Source organism: Amphiura filiformis, chromosome 6, assembly GCF_039555335.1.
Source record: "Amphiura filiformis chromosome 6, Afil_fr2py, whole genome shotgun sequence".
NCBI classification, from domain to species: domain Eukaryota; kingdom Metazoa; phylum Echinodermata; class Ophiuroidea; order Amphilepidida; family Amphiuridae; genus Amphiura; species Amphiura filiformis.
This window is the reverse complement of record NC_092633.1, coordinates 9,940,869-9,964,068: the sequence shown is the minus strand read 5'-3', so window position 1 is coordinate 9,964,068 and position 23,200 is coordinate 9,940,869. Positions and strand designations below refer to the sequence as shown.

Here is a 23,200-nt window from a genome sequence, read left to right as displayed (position 1 = left end):
ACATTGATCAAAGACTGTTATCAATTTGTCGCTTTTGTTTGTTTGCCGTTACTTTTTGTTTACATAGAGCACTTAAATTACACTCACCAAAAACCTTCAACTTTCACTTTTCACTTCCAATACCATAAATTTTAAACCTAACATGAAAAGTCTGTAAAAAGTCTTATTTCTCATTTTATATAACATAAAATATAAGGTCCTTTGGTTTAAATCAAAAGGCACTCTTGGTCCATTGTCCTGGTGCATCTCCCTTGTTTGTCGGTTTTGCTCGAAATTCCAAAACTATGCTTGTCCCAACACATCGGATTCTTGTTTGCCTCTGTCCACCTTTTCTTATTTCTTTAGCCGCCTGCGCCGCTTCCCCCTCTGCCTTTTCAGATGTTGCGGTAGATCTGTGTATACCATTACTGGCTTTTTCTCCTTGTTGAAGGGACGTTTCTTAGCTTGAGTCAAGAACCAGTCTCTGTCCATCATATGGACAAAGCGAACGATAACTGGGTCTGGTCCTTGGTTTTGTCCTGCATATTGTCGAGGTAACCGGTGCGCATTCACGACTGCAATATCACCCACTTCCTCTGGAGGAATGTTAAAATCTGATACCCAACACTTTCTCATCACTTCGAACAAATCTTCATTTGGTTTTGTTCTACACCATAGAATAACAGGTTTTGCTTCCTGTTATGAATTTCCATCATTGTTATTCTGTCATTTGCACGTATGAAGTTATGCTCCGTATCCCCTTTAATAGACGGAATTACGCTATCGTCCAAAACCTTCATTCTATCTTTTATATTTGAAACATCATGTTCCATGCCTTCAATCTTCTCTTCATTTTTCTTCTGACCACTTTTCATTGCTTTTAGTTCGTTCTCCATCCTATCCAACCTTGTTGTTAGGCCTTGCTCCATACGGAGTATCAATTTCTTCAGTTCAGCTGTGCTTACCGGCTCATCGATTTGCTTTGTTAACACACTCGCTGTAGCATTGTTCGTATTGCCCGCGGTATCTGGTGATGCTGACGTGGACATGTTTTGCGATACAACGCTATGCTGTAGGCTAATATTTTGTCCGTTTCCTGACGTTTTCTGCCCTTGCTTTGAATTATTTCTCTGCGTATTGTCTCTCAAAAAGTATCCCGTAATCTGTCCTCGGTTTTGGTTACTCATGACAAAATAATAATCGGTAAAAAGATGAATATTAGGCTGGTCGTGAGAGAAACAATTTTAGGCACGTCTAATCATGGCGACGGCGTTTCTAGTTCTTCTAGTTCTGGATGAATAAGATGATCTACACCAAGACACCGTGATTATCATCACCGTTTACCATGTTTACTAACCACTCCTGTTTACTAACGTCAGTTTCGATCCAAATGCCACCAAATTCATACGGGACATCGAGGAATATACCGAAACGGTTATAATGCGAAAATTTGGTTGAAAACGGTCAAGAATTGGCCTCAAAATCAGTGAAAATGTGGTCCGTTGCTATCCAAGGTAAACAAAACAAGGAGTCAGTTACTAAGCTAGCCATGCGCGTCGCACAGGCGTATCTAATGCCAAGCCGCTCGCGTAGCGCAGCGATACCGCGCGGGTAACGCATCACTACGCCATGGCACGCGTAAACGACGCAGAGTCACGTAATGAATGATGCCACGGGTGAACGACCTTAGCTAATAAATACGGGAAAAAGATGTGTGTTAAAAAGTACAAACAACATGAAGAGGTAGGCCTACTAGCCTATAATAAAAAAGGGAAATCACAAGCTCTGCAGCAAATAAAAAAAAAGAAGCTAAAAATAAAATAAAAGGAACGGGGCCGGGATTGAATAAATAAAAAAAAATGGTAACAGAAAATCGCAAGCTTAGCACAGAATTTTTTTTAAATGGAACAAAATTGACCCATGTAGAAGAAACTAAAAAGAAAGAAAGAAGTTAAAATGGAAACGTAGGCTTAAGGTGGGTCAGGTTCAGATAAATAAAATTTACCTTTTCAATGATTCTACCTGCTCAGTAATTCCTCCTTTTTTAGTGAACGCTCCCATTTACTCACCTAGCGGGGACCCGCGCGTAGCGCGGGTGTCCCGCTAGTGTACCAATAAATCAGAGCTGAAAGTGAAATCATCTCTGAGTCTATTCGCGCACAAGATTTAGCGACTTCCTTTTATTTATATGGACTAGCGGTCACCCGTCTTTCGCGGTTCGTAAATAAATGCAATTTTACGAATGCATCACCACCCTCCGAGTTTTTATTGCGAACAATTTTACCAACTCCCTAATTTGTTTACCGATTGATCAGTCGTTTCATTTAATTCATTTTGATCAACTTTTTCTTTGTTACCCCCCCCCCCGTGTTGTCCCCTATCCTCCTTGTTCTTTCCACTGTTCTCCCTTTAGCTCACATCCCTCTTCTCCCTCTTATCCGCTCGGCCTCTTATTTGTCCCTAGTATAAATCATGGTTTTAGTATTTCTTCCTAGTCAACTGCTAAAACATTTGTGAATGTGAAACAGAAAATGTACAATTTATAAGTTAGCATAAGTAGGCCCAATGCTCAAAAAATTTATAACGGCTATTAATTTGTATTTTTGCCATGTTTGCAAAATTTGATGGTCACCCGTGCATCGCGGATTGTTAAATAATTTCGCCAACCCATGGCACCCATGCACTCGTCTCACTCATTTTGATTTTCCGTGTTTATTATTCCCACTTGCTTTAGAGGCAACGTGTTGATACGCGATGTCGCGAGATGACGCGAACTAAATGATACTCGCTTTTTATTGCGGCGTGTTGGTACGCGAAGACGCAAGATTTTTTTGTTTGACGCGATGTAGTTGTTAGGCAGACATAGTAACTGATGCTCAATATTTTGAGGTCCCTGGATATTTTTAAAGGTATTTTTGCTCATTTTTAGACTTTAATCACTAAGATTGAAAAAAGTGAGGTGAATATGCAGCGTAACTCGGTGAATGATTAGGTTTGCAAAAGTGAAATTTGCAGTTGCATCACCACCGTTCGAGTTTTTATCTCGAAAAGTTTTGCAACTCGGTAATTTGTTATAGACTAGCGGGACGCTAGATGAGTAAACGGGAGCGTTCACTCAAACAGGAGGAATTACTGAACAGGTGGACTCATTGAAAATTATTTATTTATTTATTTATTTATAGGCCTACCTTTTAAAGTCTTCGTAGGCCTAATCCCGTTGTCCCATCCCGTATCCCTAAACCATAACCCCGTATGCAAGTTAGATATGCGGACCCGTGTACGCCGTGCGTGCAAGTCAAGTGGCGCGCGTCGTGTACGCCGACGACGCTAACGACGGCGCGGTTTATGCTAGACATGTGGACGCGTTGGTTGGCATAGGCCGTAAACAAAAACCGCTATATAATTGCCCGAAAAACTCACTTTTTTACTGATTTTGAGGCCAATTGTTTGATAGTGTTACAGTATATTATTGTATGTTGCTTATTCTTCAAGTTAGAGTTTTGAGGTTTTTTTTTAGTTTTGAGTCCAAAAGCGGCTCGAAGAGGGTTGCATACAGATTTATTGACACAAACCGGAAGATTTCTGACAAATTGAGATTTAAAAAAAATTTTGACAATTGATTGAATCTATGTAGGGGCCTATTTAATAATGACATTGATTTGAGCCGTTTAGTCATTGCTTTTCCAGCTAGGTAATTTAGTTTTGGAAGAAAAAAAATGAAGGGTATTGAACATATACAATTTTCATTTTTTCAAAAAGTTTTACATTGAAACTTCTTCATAAATCGATTAGCATAAAAAAGGCCCTTCGCACTTGATTATTAGTTTCCTGTTGAAGATTTTGAAAGAGGGACGAGGTGACTTTTAATTATTAAATATCTTTTATTTTCTTTATTTAGTTTGAACTATTACAAGCAACTATTGACTCGTTTTGACTAGAGCTGGCATTTAATTATTTCACAACAATATTTGATTTTATAAATCAGTGAAGGTGGAGTTGTACTCTTTGATCATTCATCATTATTGTTGATATTATTAAAGTCAGAAAATGGCAATTAGAATGAAAGTAGATGAAAGTTATTTTAAAGGAGACAAGGCGGTTCTCGAACCACGCGTCTTGCCTGCTTTTACGATTACTTTTGGTAGAGGTAAATAGGCGAGACAAAAATTAGAAATAAAAATAAAATAATTACCGGTAATCATTTTTGAGATTTTCAATTTTGGACGCTTTATTGGGAAGAGACACATTCCAGCAAAATATACCAAGAGTCCACTACTATAAAACACTAGCGGGATACCCGCGCTTCGCGCGGGTCCCCGCTAGATGGAGCGTTCACCATAACAGGAATAATTACTGAACAGGTAGAATCATTGAAAAGGTACATTTTACTTTTCTAAACCTGTCTCTTCTTACACTTTCTTTTTTAGTTTCTTTTGCTTAGCTTGTGATTTTCCGTTTCCTTGTTATTTATTTATTTATTTATTTAACCTCGTTCCCATTATTTTCTAAATCTGTTCTTTCTTACATTTCCCTTTAGCTTCTTTGTTTATTTGCTGCTTGTGATTTCCCGTTTCCATGCTTTTTATTTAATTCTGTTCTCATTATTTTAGCTTCTTTTTTCTTACATTTCCTGATTAGTTTCTTTCCTTCTTTGTTTCGTTCCCGTTTCATTTAGTTACTTTAACCCGTTGGCCTATTACTCGTACTTTTTTGTCCTCATTTAATTTTATTTTTCTTTATAGTACCGCTTCATGTTGTCCTCTCATAGCGTGTCTGCGGACGTGTTCACCCGTTATCATAATCCCGTGACCCGTCCATGTACCTTTTTGTCCTTTATTTTTCCTTCTTTCCGTATTATCATGTCCACTGGTCTCTGGCTCGCAGTCGCGTGGCTCTGCGCCGTTTACGCGCCCATTGGCGTAGTGCGCATTACGCACGAGGCGCCGACGCGCTGCCGGCCAGCTGCAGTGACGCGTAGGCTGACAACCGATTTTCATAACAAAACACCCGTTTTTACCCATATTTTCACTGTTTTTGCAGCCAATTCTTGACCGTTTTCAACCAAATAAAGTTTAAACACGTTGCCGTATATTCATCGATCTCTCGTATGAATTTGGCGACATTTGGATCGAAACTGACGGAGCCTTTATAGGCATACATACGAGGGGGTATGTGCGGTTCTCGTGATAGGCCTATCTCTAATTACCCAACGCCCGTTACCTACTTAGGTCCCAAAAATACCCCGAAATTTTAGTAGTGTCTGGATGTAGGCCGTCAATTCAATCGGGAGAAATGTGAACGCAAACGGGTATGTTAATCATGTCTTTAAAATAGGCCTATTGGTACGATGAGATGCACCTGTTAGTCACTGTAATGCTTTCCGATGCTCGCCCTGCGCCCGTCGGTACTCCGCAGCACTACGCGATAGCGCACCGCGCACACGCAATACGCACCGCGCGCTCGCGTTATACGCACCGCGAGCACGCGTTAGCGAGCCACGCGCACGCGATAACGCGCGGACAGAGGACGGACACGCCATAATTAGTATTAAGATATTAGATAAAATAGCTATAAGTTCATCAGAACTTAAAACCAAACCGTTACAAATTTAATTAATTTCACTTTCCGAAAATATACTTTACATATATATTTTGCTGGAACAGGCTACTGTAAATCTGTTCTATGTTATGTTTGTTTGATGGGTGGGTTTCTTCTTCATCAATGAACTCGGAAGCTGCACGCTGGATGCTTTTCCACTGAGCAAATGCTTTTGGTGCTCTGTGCTTTTTATTTTTCATAAAATATATCAATACAATTATATAAACAATCAGGTCACAATTAAATGAACCAAGTTTAATTTCTTTTCTAGATTATCAGTGTTGCCATTTAGTTTTGGAAATCATTTATTACTGAGTCTGAATTATAACCACCCCCCCGTTCCAGTGGTAACAATTACGATCTTTTTGGGTATGCCTACTGAATATTCAGCAAAACGGCTTCGTGCAGATTAACAATGTCTATTAACCTTAAAATCAATTTTTGAGCCTTTTTGAGGATTTTTGGACGAATTTCTAGACTTTGCAGGCGCCTACTCGGCCAATAAAGTGTTTTTTCCAATAATAATTGATGAGGATGACTTTTTGTAATCTTTGTTTATCATTATGATTAAAATAGAACACATTTTGTGAAGCGCATCTCTTATTTTGCGCGAAGAATGTAAGAGGAACGCGTTCATAACGACGGCCGTTATAAGGTGTTAAAAGTTTTCAAAATCCACATTTATTACTCATTAAGTAAACTAGAGAAAATTTGAAGCTCAACACCGAAGATTTCGTGTCTCTGCGACATTCCGTTCAAGAGAAATGATGCTTTAAAACGGGCTTTAAAGATCAGTGTCCGAAATGCCGAAAATCGAATATTTCGACTTTTCCTCCAATATGCGAAAGTTGATACAAAACTCACTAAATTAGTGAGAGACGGCAATTTGAGCACGTCTTTGAACCAAGTTTAATTTCTTTTCTAGATTATCAGTGTTGCCATTTAGTTTTGGAAACCATTATTACTGAGTCTGAATTATAACCACCCCCCACCCGTTCCAGTGGTAACAATTACGATCTTTTTGGGTAGGCCTACTGAATATTCAGCAAAACGGCTTCGTGCAGATTAACAATGTCTATTAACCTTAAAATCCATTTTTGAGCCTTTTTGAGGATTTTTGGACGAATTTCTAGACTTTGCAGGCGCCTACTTAGTAGACCCTCCCTCGGGTCCGTGGAGAACGACTGGTAATGTAGATTACATAGCATTAAAAATCAACCCAATACAGCGCTCAATGGACTTTCGCGTTCACTAATACGAGTATATTTCTATATTGCTGCATGGTTGACTGTGGTGGGTGTAATTAGTGGCGTCGATTTGTGGATGAAGAGGAATGGGTTTTTGGCATTGAAGAAAATAAGGGGGGGAGTTGGCTTTTTTTTTCATAGGGCATTACGTAATTATTTATTGTTACATTATCCAGAGATGGAACCGAACCGAGACTGGGGCCAGTCTAGCGCCTACTCGGCCAATAAAGTGTTTTTTCCAATAATAATTGATGAGGATGACTTTTTGTAATCTTTGTTTATCATCTACACTCTTATTTCGCCAATTAAAAAAGTCTTAAACAATCTTAATCAATCTTAAACTCGTGTTAGTTACGTGGTCCTCTCGTCGAAATATTGGTTAAGGGCCCTTAATTTTCTTGTTGTTTAAGGCTCAAATCAATAGTTGGTTAAAACTTTTAACTAATAAATGCATATAGCACTTTAACCAGCTTTAAGTTTAAGTGCTTAACCAACTAGGTTGTTTAAGGTCTTTTAATCAATATTTGCTTAATAACTCTAAACAGATAATGATTTATATGTTCTATTTTATCTAAGGATTGTTTAAGAAATACAACTGCTTAATCAATGGTTGTATTGGATTTAATTATGATTGGGACTTTCTTTCTTTTTTTTTTAAAAATTTTATACTGAAACATAATTCATGATAGATTTGAAGTCATCAGATCTTGGTCAACTGTGAGATTCGTTCAAAAATACAATTTCATGTATAAAGTTTTTGGTTTTTTATCAGTTCAACCCGCTATGTATCCGGGCAATGTATCCGAGTAAAAAATTAAAATCTAGCAAGCCTTTCTCTCTCGCATGCATTACGATACAATGCTAAAATACAATACATCAACGCTAATAAATTCACACACTCGATAAGGTATCCAGCATACCGATACTTCAATGCATCTCGTCTACATTGTAAGCTATTGTGCGTCATGCCCAAAACTGAACATCGCGGTACACACATTGGTGATATACATGTACCGTGCACGTAGAACAGTACAGTACAGTATCGCTAGAATGTCAATCCCAATGACGTTGTTAAATCTAGCAAATGAACGCATCAATATCCATCCTTTATATGTCTCAACGATGTCTATGCATAACTTATCAAACGAATCTCGAGTTTGGTGCAACCTGATTGACTCAAACCTACCTATTTGAACGAAGTTTCAGAAGACCATAAGCAGCACGACCAGCATTCACTCGTGGCCGCCATTTGCTTTTGTCATTTTAAACAATAATTGGTTAAAATTCCGTGGCGCGAGATGTATCGTTAAACAGGTAAAGTACAATTCCACTAAACATTACACAGTTTAACGCCTTTTAACGTAACAAAAAATAACCACCTTTATACGATCGAGTTTAACAGTCTTTTAACATACGTTAAACTTTGCAGATTAAGCGCAAAATCACGCCTTTGAACATTAATCTTAAACTTTTCTTCTTATACTTGGCGACTGTTAACTGCCGGAACAAGAGTGTATACTATTAAAGAGGAACTTGCCGATAATCGATACTTTGAAGAGGAACTGATCGATTCATCGGTATCATCTCGGAGATTATAGATACTAGCGGGTACCCGCGCTTCGCGCGGGCCCCCGCTAGATGAGTAAACGGGAGCGGTTAGTAAACGGGAGCGGTTAGCATAAACGATGGAAAATGGTAATCATGACAATTGGTATCGATTTAACAGCTCAATTATTAGGGCCTAGGCCTATACTCGGTCAGTGATGTGGTACAATTTGTTGCCTCCATTTTGCAAACGATTTCCTTTAGCATAATCTTTTGCGTAATTTGTGTACCAAACACCCTTTTGACTTATTTTTTCTTTGTCTTTCCTTTTTTATTTCAGTTTCTCTCTCTATCTCTTTCCATTTCTTGCCTTCCCGTAGTGGCGTGCGCAGCACATTGAAAGGGGGGAGGTTGTTCAGTTCTCCCGCATGGAGTTTCTATTATTAGTGTGAAGGGGCAAATTTTTTCCCACGAATCCCCCGAATGACCAACAAAAGTGCGGGGGGGAGGGGATGTGCCCGCCTGCGCCCCCCCCCCCTTTGCGCACACCACTACTTCCCCGTTATTTCGTTCCATTTCTCTCCTTTTTATTTTCTTGCTTGTTCCCTTTCTTTCTTTCTATCTCTCTTTAGCTCTTTCTTTCTGTCTGTCTGTCTGTCTGTCTGTCTTTTTTTGTCTTTCCCATTCTTTCTTTTCGTTTCTCTCACCCTTTCTCTTTCTTGCTTTCTTTCATTCTTTCTTTTTTTTCTTTCTGTCTTTCTTTCTTTCTGTCTGTCTGTCTTTCTTTCTTTCTGTCTTTCTTTCTGTCTGTCTTTCTGTCGTTGTCTTTCTTTCTTTCTTTCTTTCTGTCTGTCTTTCTTTCTGTCTGTCTGTCTGCCTTTCTGTCTTTCTTTCTTTCTGTCTGTCTGCCTTACTGTCTTTCTTTCTTTATCTTTCTTTCTTTCTTTCTGTCTGTCTTTCTTTCTTTGTCTTTCTTTCTTTCTTTCTTTCTGTCTGTCTTTCTTTCGTTGTATTTCTTTCTTGGCTTTCTGTCTGTCTGTCTGTCTTTCTTTCTTTCCTGTATACATATGAACATGTGGGTTTCTGATTAACCTCATATTTGGCCATACTAAAAAGTGCCCATTTTTGCGGTCTTTGTGCGAATTTGTTCCACTTTTGCACGCATGTATGTGGCCGTTTCTTTCTTTCGTTCGTTCGTTCGTTCTTTACCTAGCCGGGACACCGGCTAGGTCTTGTGATGCTATCGGATCTTTCTTCTTTCTTTCTTTCTGGCAACACGTGCGTGACTTGCCACGTTTCGCCCTAGCTCTGTTATGCTTTGACAGTTTTTGACCATACTTGGTCACAAACACCACTGACCATGTCCCCACATGTGACATGACATTGAACTCCATTTGACCTTTGACCTGCAAACAATGGCAAAAATGTGATTTTTACTCTAAAATGCTTCTTCTTCCACAAATAACATGTGATGGTGACATGCTTAGGTCATGTGACTTGACTTTGGTCGGTGTCTATAATTTATTCACAGAATTTGGGTCAAAAGGTCATTAAGGGGGTCATTTCGGTCTGAGAGCTAAAAATATTCAAAAATCACTGTTTTTACAAATTACATAGCAGAGTGCTGTCATTAGCACATATGCATTGCTACTAACCAGGGTCTTTGGGGTGTCTACAGTTTTGGGGTCAAAGGTCATTAAGGGGTCGCTTTCGGTCAAAACCCAAAAATCATCAAATATGTTCATTTTTTTATATCTCAAAACGTAACCAGCCCAGAGTGACATAAACTTCATATATGCATTAGTGTTACCCGATGTATGCACAGTATTTTTTTTTTTTGGTCAAAGGTCATTTAGACGTCATTTCCGGTTTTAAGCTAAATAACTTCAAGAATTTTTATCTCCATAACTAAAGATAGTAGATTTTTTTAATTTAAACTGTAACAATGCATTTTCTTGGTGTAAATGAGGTTTTTTTTTTTTATATTGGGGTCAAAGGTCATTAAGGAGGTCAAAACGTCAAATTTGCAAAAAAATGTTTAAAACTACAGAAAAGTTGCTGTATCTCAGCATATGGAAGACGGATAAAGCCCCTACATGCTACAGTGATGCACCATTAATGGTGTGAGATGTCCATAATAGCCGGTCAAAGGTCAAACTTTAAGTTAAGACTGGCATTTCCGGCCCCGGCTAGGTTCAGATCTGTAACCAGATCTAGTTTAAATTTGTTTCTGTTTCATCATGTAGGCCTATACTATAATGGCAACATTGGGTTTCACGAAGGTTGAGTTACATAGGCGTATAACTTCAGGTGGTGGGGTGGGGGAAATGGTAATTATGGCAAGTGGTATATCGCTTTTGCCTATTAGAATTTGACCAAAACACAAATCCATTTTGCGTATTTTTGGTAGGCCATACCTTTTTTTAAGTTCTTTCTTTCCAATTGTCACTTCCCCTTTCTTTCTTTCTTTCGCTCGTTCGTTCTTTGTTTTCTTTGATCTCTTTTCGACACATCCTTCCGTCCTCACTTTCTTTCATTCCTACCCTTTCCCACCATTTATTTATTTATTTCTCGCCAGGGCTCCTTGTCATTAAACCTTTCTTTTCTTTCATTTCTTTCTTTCTTATTTTCCTTCGTTCTCAGTCCTTCTATCTCAATTTACTTTTGCTCACGTCATTTTTTTTTACTTCTTTCTCATTTTCCCTCTCTGTGTCTTTTTCCTTCTATCTATATCTCTTACGTTAGGTTTTTCTTTCCCTTTCTCCTGCTCTGTCTTTCTTCCACTCTAGGCCTACTCAAGTTATAGTCAAACGCCATCAAAACTCAAAATTTATTTTCAAATTACAAATTTACATAGGCCTACCTTTAAATCAGTTGCGTGTAGCGTGATATGGACAGGCATGTGCCTCCGATCGGTCTGAAAATTTAGAAAATTCCACAGGAAAATTGCCTCAAATTCGCACGAAGACCGCAAAACTGCGGCCATCAAGCCCCCCCCCACCCCATGGTCGGTGACCCCCCTCAATATGATGACATAACTGCTTCAAATCTTCTAACGGTAATAGCATTTACTCTGTCGCATTTTTCGTACCGTCACTGCCATTTTTGTGTCTTGAGGGTACATGCCACAAAATAGCTTTCCATAGACTTTACGTGCAAAATAGGGGTCACGTTTTAGGCTATAAGTCGAGTTACGTCTTACTTTGAAATATATATTTGATATCATCTTAATCAGAACAAAATTCTGCATAACATATCTGAAAATGACACCATATTTTAGGTCTACTTTTTGAGAAAAATAGCGCTATATAAAAAGACCCGATTTTCCCGTGTTTACGTCCGACTGCTAACCGCGTTTTGACCTCGTGTGTTCATGCGCTCATCATCGTAAACATCACTCAAATTTTCGCGTTTGCTGTTCAAATTAGTAGAGATCACATTCACAAGTTCTAGCAAAACACGATTTGCAACACTAAAATTGTTAATATTGTACCGATTTTGCACATTTTTAATGCAAAGTTGGGACTATAGTCGTGATAAACTTTTACCGGAAACCGCTTCACACGCGGATTTAGTGGCATGCACCCTTGAAGAGGCTAAAACATCGTTTTTTGGTCTTGAAAATGATTTTGTTATCTTTTTCACTACATTTTGAATTTAATTGTAAGAAATTTTGGGTTATTTTCTTTCATACTTTAGACAGGATGTCGATTTCAAGCACAAGCATGATAGCCGACAATTGCCATTTTCGTCATTTTGATGCACATGAATGCACAATGGTTGCTGATTTGCTATTTTCATGAAGATATTAATTGATGTTAAGAGTAAACGTTCTTTAAACATCTTTTACAAGTGCATAACTTCAAAATTAAAACATTCTCAGTACCTGCAGAATATTTAAAAAGACAAGAAATGTCAATCAAGTAGGCCTACCCCCACCCTTCAGCGTCACTTTTAACCCGTTTTGTCCAAAAAGCAAATGTAATGAATGGCTATTTGAAATTAAATATTAATATAAATTAAACTTTGAATGTTATAACAATTTAAAATACTGGACAGTGGTATAAATAAAGCAAACTAGAAACTTAAATATCTTAAATCTAATATTTTATGTAATTTTATTAAAATTGAAGGCCAAAACTTGAGTTTAAATGACAAAAAAAAAATAAAAAAATAACAATGAAATTGACAAACTTCTTTGTAATTTAAACACCAATAAAAATGTTTTCAATATTTTGAAACTCTTCTTTATTCATATCAAAAGGTTTCAAACTTCTACCAAAATCGGAACTTTTATTAAATTGGAAATAAAAGCAGGCCTATTCGCGGCAAACGCACATACAGCGAAAAACCTGGCGGCGTCCATGAACGCGCTTGTTGATGTCCCTCCTCTTTTCTTCGCGTGCATTTTAAATAGATAAAGACGCGCGGAAAACGCATGGAATTGCTCCTTAAAGGGTACATGCCACAAAATAGCTTTCCATAGACTTTACGTGCAAAATAGGGGTCACGTTTTAGGCTATAAGTCGAGTTACGTCTTACTTTGAAATATATATTTGATATCATCTTAATCAGAACAAAATTCTGCATAACATATCTGAAAATGACACCATATTTTAGGTCTACTTTTTGAGAAAAATAGCGCTATATAAAAGACCCGATTTTCCCGTGTTTACGTCCGACTGCTAACCGCGTTTTGACCTCGTGTGTTCATGCGCTCATCATCGTAAACATCACTCAAATTTTCGCGTTTGCTGTTCAAATTAGTAGAGATCACATTCACAAGTTCTAGCAAAACACGATTTGCAACACTAAAATTGTTAATATTGTACCGATTTTGCACATTTTTAATGCAAAGTTGGGACTATAGTCGTGATAAACTTTTACCGGAAACCGCTTCACACGCGGATTTAGTGGCATGCACCCTTGAGGTTGACGCGTCCTCGCTCGCTGGGTTGCTATGCGTGTGTGCGTATTAATGTGCGTAGGCCTATAGCATGGCAACGAAATGACGGGCCACCATTGGTTGATCCACCAAATAAATCCAAATAATTATTTGTATTTATTAATTTATCTATTTATCTATGCAATTACCATTCATCTGGAAATGTTAGAACTTATTTATTTATCTATTTATTAATTTATTTGTCATCTATAATCTCTGACATGATACCGATGAATCGATCAGTTCCTCTTCAAAGTATCGATTATCGGTATCATCTCGGAGATTATAGATAAATTATAAATTAATAAATAGATAAATAAATAAGTTCTAGCATTTCCAGATGAATGGTAAATGCATAGATAGATAGATAAATTAATAAATACAAATAATTATTTGGATTTATTCGGTAGATCAACCAATGGTAGCCCGCTTATTTAGGGTGCATGCCACTAAATCCGCGTGTGAAGCGGTTTCCGGTAAAAGTTTATCACGACTATAGTCCCAACTTTGCATAAAATTGTGCAAAATTGGTACAATATTAACAATTTTAGTGTTGCAAATCGTGTTTTGCTAGAACTTGTGAATGTGATCTCTACTAATTTGAACAAAAACGCGAAAATTTGAGTGATGTTTACGATGATGAGCGCATGAACACACGAGGTCAAAACGCGGTTAGCAGTCGGACGTAAACACGGGAAAATAGGGCCTTTTTATATAGCGCTGTTTTTCTCAAAAAGTAGACCTAAAATATGGTGTCATTTTCAGATATGTTATGCAGAATTTTGTTCTGATTAAGATGATATCAAATATATATTTCAAAGTAAGACGTAACTCGACTTATAGCCTAAAACGTGACCCCTATTTTGCACGTAAAGTCTATGGAAAGCTATTTAGTGGCATGTACCCTTTAAGGAGCAATTCCATGCGTTTTCCGCGCGTCTTTATCTATTTAAAATGCACGCGAAGAAAAGAGGAGGGACATCAACAAGCGCGTTCATGGACGCCGCCGGGTTTTTCGCTGTATGTGCGTTTGCCGAATAGGCCTGCTTTTATTTCCAATTTAATAAAAGTTCCGATTTTGGTAGAAGTTTGAAACCTTTTGATATGAATTAAGAAGAGTTTCAAAATATTGAAAACATTGTTTATTGGTGTTTAAATTAACAAGAAGTTTTTCAATTTCATTGTTATTTTTAACCAATTTTTTGTCATTTAAACTCAAGTTTTGGCCTTCAATTTTAATAAAATTACATAAAATATTAGATTTAAGATATTTAAGTTTCTAGTTTGCTTTATTTATACCACTGTCCAGTATTTTAAATAGCTATAACATTCAAAGTTTAATTTATATTAATATTTAATTTCAAATAGCCATTCATTACATTTGCTTTTTGGACAAAACGGGTTAAAAGTGACGCTGAGGGGGGGGTAGGCCTACTTGATTGACATTTCTTGTCTTTTTAAATATTCTGCAGGTACTGAGAATGTTTTAATTTTGAAGTTATGCACTTGTAAAAGATGTTCAAAGAACGTTTACTCTTAACATCAATTAATATCTTCATGAAAATAGCAAATCAGCAACCATCGTGCATTCATGTGCATCAAAATGACAAAAAATGGCAATTGTCGGCTATCATGCTTGTGCTTGAAATCGACATCCTGTCTAAAGTATGAAAGAAAATAACCCAAAATTTCTTACAATTAATTCAAAATGTAGTGAAAAATATAACAAAATCATTTTCAAGGCCTAAAAACGATGTTTTAGCCTCTTCAAGGGTGCATGCCACTAAATCCGCGTGTGAAGCGGTTTCCGGTAAAAGTTTATCACGACTATAGTCCCAACTTTGCATAAAAATTGTGCAAAATTGGTACAATATTAACAATTTTAGTGTTGCAAATCGTGTTTTGCTAGAACTTGTGAATGTGATCTCTACTAATTTGAACAAAAACGCGAAAATTTGAGTGATGTTTACGATGATGAGCGCATGAACACACGAGGTCAAAACGCGGTTAGCAGTCGGACGTAAACACGGGAAAATAGGGCCTTTTTATATAGCGCTGTTTTTCTCAAAAAGTAGACCTAAAATATGGTGTCATTTTCAGATATGTTATGCAGAATTTTGTTCTGATTAAGATGATATCAAATATATATTTCAAAGTAAGACGTAACTCGACTTATAGCCTAAAACGTGACCCCTATTTTGCACGTAAAGTCTATGGAAAGCTATTTAGTGGCATGTACCCTTTACGGTCCGTTGCTGCGTTGCTATACGCGGATTACGCACAGGTCGTGGCAACTTCCCGACGCGCTAATGGTAACAAAACTTCCAGTTTCATCTAAGACGGAAAATATCACATCTCTTAGACGGAACTAACAAATTAATGGCTGAGACAAAGGTGGTTTTAAGTTACGTATTTTGAAAATAAATGATCCAAGTGATCTAATAATTTTGAAAGTGATATTAGTTTATCCGTTCGTGGTGACTTTCGACGGAGAGTGGGCATTATGCGGCATGGTAACCGCAACGGCTATAATAATAAATCAACTGCATTCGTTTATGCAAATTATGACTTTCGGAAACTTCTTTTGTGATGACTTTCCGAAGATTTTAAATTCAAGGTAGGCCTAGGCATATATACGGTATTGGAAAGTAATTTGAGTTTATTCGTTTGTCATGTTGTGATGAATTTCGATGGGGAGTGTGGGACATTATTAGCAGATTATAGCATGGTATAAAACCGCAACCGCTAAATATCCGTGGCGTAGATTTCTTTTTGACATTAGGGGAGGGATGAAAACATTTCATGAGTAGGCATATTAATAGTGAATCCGGCATCTATTGGCAACATTAACAATGCAAATTATGACTTTCGGAAACTTCTTTTGTGATGACTTTCCGAAGATTTTAAATTCAAGGTAGGCCTAGGCATATATACGGTATTGGAAAGTAATTTGAGTTTATTCGTTTGTCATGTTGTGATGAATTTCGATGGGGAGTGTGGGACATTATTAGCAGATTATAGCATGGTATAAAACCGCAACCGCTAAATATCCGTGGCGTAGATTTCTTTTTGACATTAGGGGAGGGATGAAAACATTTCATGAGTAGGCATATTAATAGTGAATCCGGCATCTATTGGCAACATTAACAATGGCGTAGATTTCTCTTGACATGGCATGGGGGATGGGTCCGTTTAAATCAATTTCTTGCAATAGGCCTACAGTGAAGCCAGCATCTTGGCGACAGAATAATTTATGGCAAGCTAATTAGGCCTACTGGTGAATTATATTGTGCAAAAGTGGAACAAATTCGCACGAAGGCCGCAAAAATTGGCACTTTTTAGTTTGGCCAAAAATGAGGTTAATTTTGTCAGAAACCCACATCTATTATTATGGACGGTGAACTTGGGGTGATTGTACGGACCATTGACCTTATCAAAACATTGGGGGGGTTATACCCACCCCAACACCGGAATTTACGCTATGTAACTCAACCTTCTTGAAACCCAATGTTGCTATAGGTCTACTTGATGAAACAGAAACACATATAAAAAAAGAACGAACGAAAGAAATAAAGGAACCCACATACATGCGTCAACATGGAGGTGATTCAGTAGATCATGCCCCTTATCGAAATATTGAGGAATTTATTACTCATCCCGGGCTTTATGCCTATGTAAAGAAAGAAGAAGGAAGGAAGGAAAAAGGAAGGAAAGAGGGAAGGAAAGAGGGAAAGAAAGAGGGAAAGAACGAAAGAAAGAAAGAAAGAAAGAAAGAAAGAAAGAAAGAAAGAAAGAAAGAAAGAAAGAAAGAAAGAAAGAAAGAAAGAAAGAAAGAAAGAAAGAAAGAAAAAGAAACAACGGGAAAGCAAGAAAGAGAAAGGGAGAGAGAAACGAAAACATAGAAGAAATAGACAGACAGAAAGAAAGAAAGAAGAGAGAGAGAAAGAAAGTGAACAAGCAAGAAACAGAAAGAGAAATGGAACGCAGGAAAGAGAGAAACTGAAAGAAAAAAGGAAAGACAAAGAAAAATAAGTAAAAAGGGAAGGAAAGAAAGAAAGAAAGAAAGAAAGAAAGAAAGAAAGAAAGAGGGAAAGAAAGAAAGAAAGAAAGATAGAAAGAAAGGGAAAAAGAAAGAAAAAGAAAGAAAGAAAGAAAGAAAGAAAGAAAGAAAGAAAGAAAAGAAAGAAGAAAGAAAGAAAGGGAGGGAAAGAAAGAAAGGGAGGGAAAGCAAGAAAGAAAGGGAGGGAAAGCAAGAAAGAAAGGGAGGGAAAGCAAGAGAGAAAGGGAGGGAAAGCAAGCAAGAAAGAACGGGAAAGCAAGAAAGAAAGAAAGAAAGAACGGGAAAGTAAGAAAGAAAGAACGTCGTTTGCAAAGTAGAGGCAACAAATGGTAGGCCTACCACATCACTAACCGCGTAATAATTGAGCTGTTAAAAGCGATACCAATTGACATGATTACCATTTCCATCGTTTATACTAACCGCTCCCGTTTACTAACCGCTCCCATTTACTCATCTAGCGGGGGCCCGCGCGAAGCGCGGGTACCCGCTAGTTATGATTAAAATAGAACACATTTTGTGAAGCGCATCTCTTATTTTGCGCGAAGAATGTAAGAGGAACGCGTTCATAACGACGGCCGTTACAAGGGGGCGCAGCACTAATTCAGCGTCCCATAGGATAACGTGTGAATTCGGCCTACTTCAAACGCCATTTCTGGCGTCCCTGCAATACTTGGCAAAATAAATTTGGTATCAAATTAAAGCTCTGTTTCTCTAGATTCCAAAACTTTTGTCGGCATATATCGATGACCATTGACTTTTTTCGCTATTTTGCGGTTCAAAAAAAGAGCTAAAAATGTACTAAACTCACCACTCACATTTCAAAATCGGGTTTTCTCTTAATCCGCCACAGAGAATTGCTTTTGAGATCAATTGTCCAGTTTTTTTCTGCATGTTATCATTAAAGACTCTTGTCGAATTCATATGAGCCAATATTGAGTGATTTAAAGTGAACATGTCGGTAGATATGGTCGCTACAATCTCATATTCACTATGGACTATATTAGCCGAATTTCGTTGTTACATAAAATGTAGACTGGCCCCCAGTCTCGGTTCGGTTCCATCTCTGGATAATGTAACAATAAATAATTACGTAATGCCTTATAAAAAAATGCCAACTCCCCCCCCCTTATTTTCTTCAATGCCAAAACCCATTCCTCTTCATCCACAAATCGACGCCACTAATTACACCCACCACAGTCAACCATGCAGCAATATAGAAATATACTCGTATTATAAGTGAACGCGAAAGTCCATTGAGCGCTGATTGGGTTGATTTTTAATGCTATGTAATCTACATTACCAGTCGTTCTCCACGGACCCGAGGGAGGGTCTACATAAAATGCGGAGTGATTTACTGTTGCGCACTCTTAAAATTGGACCAAAAAATGAATTTTTTCTCAAAATCAGTGAAAAATAAGGGTTTTAAGTGCCAAAATCTGAAAATATGTGACATTTTACCCCTAGAAACAAGTAATCAAGAATTTTGACTGTTTTCACCCCTAAATATTTTTTTCACACGTGTGTCCTCCAAAGGCAAGTCAAAGCTTGAACGCTGTCGTATATAGAGGTATTTTTTTTTTTTTTCATTTCATTCGGCTGCGAAGCAGGCGACTACAAAGTTTCTCCATGTACTACGATCTGAAGCCAAAGTGGCAATGGCATCTGGCAGTAGAAAGTTGTCGAAATCCCCCAACAGTTTTTGCACATAAGACAAGTAGGATGTTCTTTGCCTTCCAGGTCTTCTTTTACCATGTAATGGGGTGTAGAGAGCATATCTTCTGCATGGTTCATCTTCCTGCATCCTCAGGATATGTCCCAGGAATCGTAGTTGTCGTGATCTGACAGAGTTGATAAGAGGCACAGTGTTGGTGATGGCATAGACCCTTTCATTACTAACATGGTCGGTGCGCTTGATGTTCAGCATTATCCTGTAACATGATGTACCAAAAGCGTTGATCTTATTTTCCATATCAGTAGATATCACCCAGGACTCACAGCCATAGAGCAATACTGTAACACAAGTGGTGTTAAACAGCTTGACTTTTGTTGCAACAGTGATTGTTGGACTTCTCCACAGATGCTCCAGTTTCCAAAATGCATACCAAGCAAGCGCCTTCCGACGGGAGAGGTCACTGGTGCTAGAGCCCATCATGGAACCAAGATATTTAAAATCAGTGACATACTTGATGGGTTCTCCGTATACTTGGAGTGGTGGCTGAGGATTGCAGTTGATGGTCATGTACTCAGTCTTGGGAACACTGATGATGAGACCCAGGCTTTCTGCTGCAGCCGCTGTTCTGGTCAGCTGTGCCTGTGCCCGCGGGATGGAAGATTCAAGCAAGGCAATATCATCAGCGAAATCCAAGTCGTTCAAAACCTTGGCAGGATAACGCCTGGAGCGACGCGGGTGTGTTTCAACACCGCTGTTATTCCCTCGGTAGCCATCGTCATCAAATAATCGATGAGAACAATGAATAGGAATGGGGCCAGAACATCACCCTGCAATACTCCAGTAGTCACTAGGAAGGGATCCGAGATGTTGCCATCTACCAATACGGCACTTTGCGAATTAGTATACAGTACACGTATTGCCTTTACGATGCTCTCAGGGATACCATAGTGCCGCAAAACAGAAAACATCATCTTCCTGTTGATTGAATCAAAGGCTTTCTTGAAGTCAATGAATGTTATAGTTAGTGGAAGTTGGAAACTATGGAAAGCCTCCATGATTCTACGGAGAATATGCGTTTGCTGTGCACAGCTTCTGCCTGGTCTAAATCCGGCCTGGTTACTTCTTATTACAGGATCAACATGGTCCCTGATTCTATTCAGTAGGATCCTATTGTACACCTTAGCTGCAACTGACATCAGTGTGATTCCTCTATAGTTGTTCATGAGGCTGAGGTCTCCTTTCTTTGGAAGGGGAACAATAACATTGGTAATCCACTGTTCTGGTGGCGTAAGCTTAGTAAAAACTTCTACGCAGAATTTATGGATGATGTCTACCATAGCTTCACCACCACCCTGGAGTGCCTCAGCGGTAATCGCACAGTCCAGTCCAGCAGCTTTGTTTGTTTTCATAGCTTGAATGGCTTTTCTTGTCTCTTCCAGGGTAGGGGGATCAGCACAAATAGGCAAGTCCTGGTCGGCGGGTGGTGGGAGATCAGATGTTGGTGGTCCATTGTCATTGTTCAGCAGGGCACAGAAGTAGTCCTTCCACTCAGCAAGTAGTTCTTTGTCGCTTGAGGGGATTGACCCATCTCTCTTCTTCACTTTGGGATTTGATCTCTTCTTCTTCCCCGAGATGTCATGGATTATTTTCCATGTGGTGTTGTAATTGCCATTTTCATTTGCTACTTGCAGGTCTTCCATCTGCCTGTGTATAGAGGCAAGTTCATCGGCTCTATATGACTCGTTGAGCTGGGTGTTGAGCTTTCTCCACACTTCTCTGGCATGGTGAGTTCTAACAAGTAGATATGTCTTCTTGGCTGCATCTCTTTCTGATCTTAACTTGAGGGTCTTGTCTGTCACCCAGCTTGGCATTCCACAAGGGCTACATTTTCCAACAACCTCTTCCGCGACTTCTTCGACTACTTTCTCAAACATTTCATACCTCTCAGAAATTGGTGACTGGTCGTTGTCGTCACACTGGAGGACCTGGAATCTGTTTGAAAGTTCAATCTGGAAACGGTTCTTAGTAGGAGCATGAAGCAGCTTCTTCCAGTTGTACTTAGGCCTCTTACAAGGTTTACCTTTGGTGGTTCGGAGACTGGTGTGCAGTCGTATGCTGAGTATTCGATGGTCTGAATCCAGCTCTACAGAGTTATAAGCTCTGCAATTGCGCAGGGAATTAACCCACTTGCTGTTGACAAGGATGTGGTCCAGTTGGTGTTTTGAGCCCGTTGGGTGCATCCATGTCCAGAGACGACTTTTGGGTTGGGGAAATCTTGATTGTGAAGGACGGAGCTTGAATTCCTGGCATAAATTCACTAGTCTCTCTCCATTGTCATTTGTTGTGTCGTAAAAACAATGAGGACCAACCACAGCTGGATGAGATACATGGCTGTCTTGGCCAATTCTGGCATTGAAATCACCAATGACGAGGTGGATGTTGTGCCTCTTCACCTTTTCAAGATGGTCTTCTAGTGGATTATAGAAACTGTCCTTTTCTCCTGAGGTTGCTGATTCAGTTGGAGCATAAATAATTGTAACTGTAAGCTGGGGTTCCCATTAAATGAAGCTGTTAGTATTCTTTGATTAATGGTCTGCACGCTCTGAAGACACCTATGGATGTGCCTTGACATTAGAAGTCCAACACCTCCCTGCCTCTGGTCTGTGGCAGAACTGTAAATAAGTACCCAGTTCTTGTCGTCTGACCATAACTCGTCAGTGGGGGATGATGTAATAAGACGGTGTTCTTGCACACCGACAATATCGACGCCTGCATCGCTACAACCCGTAAATAGTTGATGGGTTTTTCCTTGTTGGTGTAGTGTACGCACATTGTAGGTGGATACTACAAGTGGTTTGAAGGTAGGTAGACGAGACATATCAGGACCAACAGTCTGTGATGGTGTGCCAGGTTCCCGCTGGCCCGTCATAGAGTCAGAAGAAGACGTCTGCCCAGCTACCTTCGATCTAGTATTTGGATATTTGTTTGTAGTTTTCGTAATCATTAGTTTGCCAGACTTATTTTAGTCCGTGTCTGGCAACTGAACGGGTGATCAGCCCTGAACAGCATATTTCCGGAGGCAACAGCAGCCGAAATCCACATATTTATAGTGGCACGCCCCTGGCCCGGAACACGTTGGCCAGTGAAGTTATTTGACCTATGGTGACATGTTCAACACCATCCTGTTGACCGTTGGAATGACATAATCATTCTCGTCCGCTCTTTAGCCGTTGAGAGTTGTACTCTTCATCCGCCATTGGAATAGGTGGTTCCAAACTATTTGAACCATAGCTGGATTAGATGAAGGATACTGAGTGGACACTGAATGGATAAAGGCTATAGTAAAGTGAGACATGGCAGAACACCTTGGAACTAAGACTAAACCTACCAGAATACAACACATGGTCTAACCGCACTGTTCTCCAGCAGTTTAAGGAACAAGTCCAGCCGGCACATAACTCACAAGGTGCTCTTGAGAGACCAGTATTAACCCTAACCTATCAAAGCCATGAAACACTTCCTATACTCTTTATACAATATTCAGCACTAAACATGTATCCTCCTGGGAGCACCCAAAGGGAAATCCAACACCAGAAACATCACTGATTCTTTGCAACCGGGGTTGCAGGTGTTGGCAAAGGTAATTTTCAGCTCCCCGACACGGTCACACACATGTAAATAAGAAAATGTCATCAACAAACTTGGGCTTCTGACAGGATAATATGCCACACGAAAGAAGTTATATTAGCGAGTCTGGACCTATTAATGTATTGTGTGTACTACACAATCACCCCCACCAACTAGGGGAGAGGTATTACGCCAACACAAGATATGTTACCAATTTTTCATTATGAAAATGCCTATAACTTATTGTGCCAGCATTTATGAAACATATTAAGTGGATCCCCTATGCGCCTTACATCAAAACTACATAAGCAACCAAAAAACCAACAACACTATTTTGCGGGCCCGTGGTCACCCCAGATTTTGCGTTTTGGGAGACTTTTTTGTGTGTAAATTTTGCCAATACCAATAAGCTTGATTTTAATCATCAAAAGCTTGGGCCAGATTTTTCAAGCTGTGACTTCAAGGTCGTTTTAGCTTCCAGAAAATGTATTGTTGCAAGGGTTGCTGACAGGGTTGTTGTTTTGTTC

At 39.0% G+C, this 23,200-nt stretch overlaps 1 protein-coding gene across 1 annotated transcript; it reads right to left on the bottom strand.

Annotated features, from left to right (window-relative positions):
* Nucleotides 1–614: 614 nt before the first annotated feature.
* On the bottom strand, nucleotides 615–21,975 carry LOC140154171 (uncharacterized). Its single transcript, XM_072176779.1, has 3 exons — nucleotides 21,733–21,975; nucleotides 20,309–21,592; nucleotides 615–1,202 (listed from the first exon to the last, which is right to left on the bottom strand). The coding sequence occupies exons 1-3, from the start codon at nucleotides 21,973–21,975 to the stop codon at nucleotides 615–617; spliced, it is 2,115 nt and encodes a 704-aa protein (XP_072032880.1).
* Between the last annotated feature and the right edge of the window lie 1,225 nt (nucleotides 21,976–23,200).